General features: G+C 41.7%; 1 protein-coding gene across 3 annotated transcripts in view; it reads right to left on the reverse strand.

Annotated features, from left to right (window-relative positions):
• Positions 1–1,237, reverse strand: part of LOC135217736 (histone-lysine N-methyltransferase E(z)-like) — a 90,882-nt gene extending 89,645 nt beyond the window's left edge. For all 3 annotated transcript variants that reach the window (XR_010315178.1, XM_064253735.1, XM_064253734.1), the window contains exons 1-2: positions 1,067–1,237; positions 500–708 (exon numbers count right to left, since the gene is read on the reverse strand). Coding sequence is in view for 2 of the 3 variants with exons in the window: in XM_064253735.1 (XP_064109805.1) it covers positions 500–708; positions 1,067–1,205 (348 nt within the window). In the remaining variant the exon portion in view is untranslated. The remainder of the gene's footprint in view (positions 1–499; positions 709–1,066) is intronic.
• Positions 1,238–6,661: the final 5,424 nt, after the last annotated feature.

Genomic DNA, 6,661 nt, shown 5'->3' on the forward strand with positions numbered 1-6,661 from the left:
AACATCTACATATTCTTTAAAATGCAAATACTGTATGCACTCTATAAGTGATCATATTTTTCAATGAAGCCAATATAACTGGATAACTCTTTTTGTGCATCATATTGTACACAGAATCAAGGCAATATGGACCAGTGCATTACCAAGGCACTAAAGTATCCCAATCAATGATACCAGTTATACACAGTTACAGAGGCTGGGCAATAGAAACTTCAATCATCCCAATACATAATGAAAGTTTTGAATCTAATAAATATAAGAATGCACTGTGAAAGATGTTAATCACACAAAGTAAAATACAGTCTCATATTTTTACAAATAATGATTCAAGTTGATTCAAAATTATTCTTTATACAAATACTTTATGAAAGACCAAGAAAGTCAAATTTGCCATGGCAATTCCAGTAGTTACGAAAATGAGTAGTCTTGTTTGATTCTGTATGACCCTTATGTACAGTATACTTAAAATTAACATAAAAATATTTTGCTGAAAACCAACCATAAAGTTCTGTTGAAGTGGTGCCCATGTGTACATGGTAGGTATGGGGTTGACTGCATTTATTGTTTTGATAGGAACACAGAGAGGCTCACTGCATGAAGAGGTAACATGGGTACGTCTCATTACAGCTTGGTGTGGTGGAGCTTCAACTGAACAAACCCACACAGCTCCCATTCCAACAACTGACTGGTCCTCAGATTCCAGAAGTTCTGGTTTTAACATTAATAATAAAAAAAATCTGCATTAAGAACCTATCCTAATCAGTTCTATACAACCATTAAAGTGCATGATTTATATGCCATAAAACATATACATACTGTAGTGTTTCCATAATATCCGGACTTTTCTCCATGAAATTCATCTAACGTATTACAGCCTTTATAATTAAAATAATTCAACCAAAACTTACATTCTTACAAACTGACAATTCAATCACATTATATAAGAAAAATCAATTATGAATATATCAATTTAGAATTAACATAAAAATCTTCAAAAAAATCGTACACTTTTTACACAAACAAATCATTCCTTACCCCTAAAGACAACACATACTCTCTCACTTACTATTAAGCTTTTCTCTGTTGTCATTCCAGGCGGCCTTAATTTCATCTGCACGTTTGAATCTTTTCAGGGATCTGAGGCGAGTGTATTCGGACTTGACTCGTTTCTTCCATTCTGCAGACACCCTTCCTCTCACTGCCATTCCCTAAGCACACAGCTTTAAATGGCACCTGTACGTATATGTAAAAAAAAAAAGTGCACAATCATTAATACAATTCCACATATACTTACTACAGGCAGCCCTCGGTTAACAGTGGGGATTCCGTTCCGGGCCGGGGGGGGGGGGGGGGGGGATGCTGCTAACCGAAAATCGCTGCTAACCAAAAATCGGCAATAACAGCACTAAAAACCTGCTTAACAGCACCACAAACTGAATATTGGCCCCGTTAACCAGAGATTGGCACTGCTAACCAGATATCAGCACTGCTAACCAGAGATTGGCACTGCTAACCAGATATCAGCACTGCTAACCAGAGATTGGCACTGCTAACCAGATATCAGCACTGCTAACCAGAGATTGGCACTGAAAATCCGTAAAACCGGATAGCCGTTAACTGACGCCGCTGTTAACCAAGGGCTGCCTGTATATACAAATTATACTGTAAATACATAGTATAACTTTCCAAAAATGACAAATTTTTACATCTAATACAACAGACACACTATAGAATTTAAGAGAACTTCTAGCAAAGCATGAAAGTGGTGTACATGTGGCTGATCTCGCTAGGATGTACGGCAAGTCCATATCAACAATCAGCTCCATACTAGCAAACAAAAAAGAAATCAAGGCAGCTGATGTTATGAAAGGGGTAACGTCGTTAACAAAACAGAGATCACAACTAATTGAAGATAAGGGATTGTTATTGGTTTGGATCAACGAAAAGCAGTTAGTGGGAGAAAGTGTGTCAGAGGCAATAATTTGTGAAAAAGCAAGGATGTTGCATGCTGAACTCACTAAGAAAAAATGCCTACAATGCTGCTGTTAGTGAATTTAAGGTAGGCAGAGGCTAGTTTGAAAATTTCAATAAGTGCAATAAGTGAACAGGCATACATAATGCCTTTTTCAGAGATTAAGGACATGTTTGCAAAGTGGAGTGAAGTAAAAACATTTGTGGAGAATTATCATCCCAACAAAGATGTACTCTGTCTCCCCCACATGTTTAATTCAATTCTCAATTTAATTTTTGGGAAATTTTATAGAGACATCAAAAACAAATGTCTCTGGAAAATTTTGTTGTGCAACAAGGGTCCAGTTACTCTCAAGCTGGTCATAGTGCCAGTAAAAAACAAAGAGAAGTAACCCCAGATAGGTTATTGATATCTCTAGTCCTTCTGGAGGGGGATTCCCCTTCCAAAGAATAACCTCTCCTCCTCCCTCCCACCTCCTGTCCATCTTCCACACACTAGCAAGTCTTCCATAAGAGTGCTGGTAAATGCTTATTTATCTATTTCATTAGTCATTTATATTTATATTTCATCGTTTTCTATATGTAAAATGGTGTTTATTCTCCATAAAATGTATTTCTTATTTTTTCTATTTTTGGGTGTCTCAAACACAGTAACTGGATTCCTTTTGGGAATTATTGTTTCAGATTTCGTATGTTCGGACTTAGTGAGACGTTCTGGAACATATGTACAAAAACCGAAGTTCCACAGTACTTTATTTCTTCTCCCACACTAAAGTTAAAACCATAAATCACCAAATAAAGGTTACTTTGGTAGTTTTTCCCTGGGAAAGTAGAGGCACATTAATAACATCATGTATCTCCCAATAAAACCAGAGAGATGCCTTCATTTTCTAAGCCCACCGTTATTACTTTAAAAGTGTACAGTTTGTAAGTTCTAGGGTACTAGCTAAAACTGGAAGTGAGAGGTGTTGATGAGTGTTTTTTCTTCCTGGTACTAACCAATAATAACTTTTTTCAACCAACTGGTACTTCATAAATTCTTATGCTACAGTTCAACACTAGCTGCCTTGTGTGTACGAGGCCACTAATGGATATCCTAAGTGGCCTATATTGGAATGGCATGAATACAAAGTTTAGGCCAGAAGTCAAATACTGGGACCTATGATGAAATTCATCACTGAAAGCAAAACTGAGCGTAAAAGTCTTAAAGGTGCAGTAACAGGATGAAAAGCCTTGCAGCTGCACTATGAAACAACTGCTCAGAGGGGATGGAAAGAAAGATGGAATAGGATATGAATGGAGGTGCAGTAAAAGGAACAAAATAGGTTGCAGCTAGGGGCTGAAGGGATGCTGTAAAAATCCAAATAATGCAAGCACTGCATGAACTGCACTGACAGCACTATCACTCAAAAGGAAGTGCCACCTACTATTTTACTGAAAATGTGAAATGTCTCTTTATCCATCTCAAAGCAAGGTAATCCATTCTACTGATAAGCAGCCGAGAGTCAATTACAGTGGGCCACCCATATTTGCGTTCTCCAGATTCACGGATTTCTCTCTGGACCATATCTACCCATTATTCGTGGGAAATTTGCCTATTTGCAGTATTTTTCTTGGAGAACTATCCAGAAATATGATATTGTCATGTTACAATAAAGTTTTATACATACTTACCTGACAGATATATACTTAGCTATAGACTCCGTCGTCTCCGACAGAATTTCAAATTTCGCGGCACACGCTACAGGTAGGTCAGGTGATCTACCGCCCTGCCCTGGGTGGCAGGACTAGGAACCATCCCCGTTTTCTAATCAGAATTCTTCTCTTCCACCTGTCTCCTGCGGGGAGGCTGGGTGGGCTATTAATCGTATATATCTGTCAGGTAAGTATGTATAAAACTTTATTGTAACATGACAATATCATTTTTATACATTCAACTTCCCTGCCAGATATATACTTAGCTGATTAGCACCCATTGGTGGTGGGTAAGAGACAGCTAACTACTGAAATAGACAGGTAAACAACATATGTTGTAGGTATTTATAAACCTTGGTTCCTACCTTATTAGGCTGAAGACTTCGCGGCTACTGCCTTGGAGTCTGCTTAGCCTCAAGAGCCTCAGCGAGATAATAATCTATGGCTAAGAGGTTTCTTGTGGGTTCTGCCAATGGGGTCTTTATCCGACTTTACTCTGGCAGAGCCTAAAGTCCTTTGTCATTGGGTGCTATTCCACTAACATGACAATACACCTTGTTCAAGGAGCACAAAACCGATCCCGATCACCTGATCCTAACATCCATGTTAGTTCTAAGATTGTAAGGAGTTATCCCCGAACTCCTCACAACAACCAAAAAACTCGAAACATAATACACTTTCAGTTACAAAATATACAAAAAAAATTTTGTACTCACCCCTAACTAGTCATATATAACCCTTGATCCCCTACGAGCAATGCACTCTGCTCCCGTGCGACAGTAGTGAGCTTGCTACTAGAAAACCAAGCACATATCTGACAAGAGGGTTTATGTACGATAAAAAACACAAATTAAGGATCAGTCTTTGCTCCAAGACCCAGTACTGTATCTGCTGATACAAAAGGACCTAGCGAGAAGCACTTCTCATAGGTCACTCTCAACGTCCTTCAGATAATGAGATGCAAACACTGAATTGCACCTCCAATATGTAGTCTCAATGATATCTTCAGAGACATATTCTTTTGGAACGCCAAAGACGTTTGCTACTGCTCTTACTTCATGCGTCTTGACCTTTAGAAGACCGAAGGATTCCTCCGAGCAAGTTCTTGTGAGCGTCCGTAATAACGCTTCTCACAAAAGAAAGCCAAGGCGTTCTTGGACATGAGTCGTTGGGGTTCTTCACTGCACCCCAAGACCTTGTTGACAAGCTCCCATCTGCCTCTTCCTCTCTAAATAGTATTTAAGAGCTCTCACTGGACCGAGAGATCTCTCTATCTCTCTGCCTACCAGGTTAGATAGGCCTTTTACCTCAAACTTCTGGGCCAAGGCTTTGATGGGTTTTCGTTCTTTGCCAGAAACATTGTCTGGAAGAACAGATAGCAGCATCTCCTTTGAACCCCACCGTGGAATCCAGAGCGTGTAATTCGCTCGTCCTCTTGCTGTAGCGAGAGCCACCAGGAACAAGCATTTCCTAGTGACGTCGCGGAAGGACGCGAGATGTAAAGGTTCGAATTTATCCGATGAGAGGAATTTCAGGACCACGTCTAGATTCCAACTAGGTGTTCTAGGAGTAGCTGCTTTCGAAGTCTCAAAAGATCTAATTAGATCGTGTAGATCTTTGTCGTTAGCACTGTCCAGGCCTCCGATTCTTGAATACTGAAGACAGCAATGCTTCCGGTATCCTTTTATTTGCTTCGGAGACAAGATAGGTGTGATTCCTCTCTCAGAAAGAGGAGGAAATCGGCAATATTCACTATAGAGGTCTGGAGGAGGGACAGCTTCTGACCTTTCACCACCTCCTAAAGACTTCCCACTTCGTGACCTGGTAACTACTTCTGCGTCGGGGGGGGGGAGGGAAGCTCTGCGGGCTCTAGCGATAGAGCCCGCAGCCTTGCGAGAAAAGCCTCTCGCTCTGACAAGTCTTTCGATAGTCGAAAGGCAGTCAGAGCGAGACCTGGGAGGTTGTGATGAAACCTCTCGTGGTGGGGTTGTCTGAGTAGATCGTGTCTGTTTGGAAGCGATCTGGGGAAGTCCACTATCCACTCCAGTACCTCCGTGAACCATTCCTGGGCTGGCCAAAATGGGGCTATGAGTATCAACTTCGTGCTCTTTCGAAGCTACGAACTTCCATGAGCACTTCCCCCAGGATTTTGAACGGGGGAAAGGCGTAAGCGTCCACACCCGACCAATCCATGAGAAACGCGTCTATTGCGAAGGCTCTCGGATCTTTCTACTAGTAGAGCAAAAGGTCTCTATTCTTTTGGAGAGGAACGTCGCAAACAGGTCTATGTGAGGTCTCCCCCACAGGGACCAAAGACTTCGACACACTTCTTCGTGAAGAGTCCATTCTGTGGGAAGACCTGGTTTCTCCTGCTCAGTCTGTCCGCTCTCACATTCTTGATCCCTTGAACAAACCTTGTGCGGAGAGTTATGCCTCTTTCTTCGTCCAGGTTAACAGGTGTCTTGTCAACTGATAGAGGGAGAAAGAGTGCGTGCCTCCTTGCTTGCGTATGTAAGCCAGAGCCGTGGTGTTGTCTGAGTTTATCTGTATCACCCCGTCTCTGACTATCTCTTCGAAGAACTTTAAGGCTAGGTGTATGGCCACAAGTTCCTTGCAATTGAAGTGCCAGGACACCTGTTCCTTTGTCCAGGTGCCTGACACCTCCCTTGCTCCCAGCGTCGCTCCCCATCCCGACTCCGAAGCGTCGGTAAACAACACTTGGTCTGGGTTCTGCAGAGCAAGCGATACGCCTTCGTTCTTTTGAAGCTTGAGGGATCCACCACTTCATATGATCTTTTACTTCTTGTGGAAGTTGGAAGACGTCCGAGAGTTGACCCGTCTTCCAATCCACACCTCTTTGAGGAAAAACTGAAGAGGGCGGAGGTGAAGTCTCCCTAGCGAGAAGAACTTTTCCAATGAGGGACAGGGTCCCTAAAGGCTCAGGTAATCCCTCGCTGAGCTGTTCTTTCCTTTCTAAGAAGCTCAGGTATTCTCG

The sequence above is a fragment of the Macrobrachium nipponense genome, chromosome 7, assembly GCF_015104395.2.
Source record: "Macrobrachium nipponense isolate FS-2020 chromosome 7, ASM1510439v2, whole genome shotgun sequence".
Classification (NCBI taxonomy): domain Eukaryota; kingdom Metazoa; phylum Arthropoda; class Malacostraca; order Decapoda; family Palaemonidae; genus Macrobrachium; species Macrobrachium nipponense.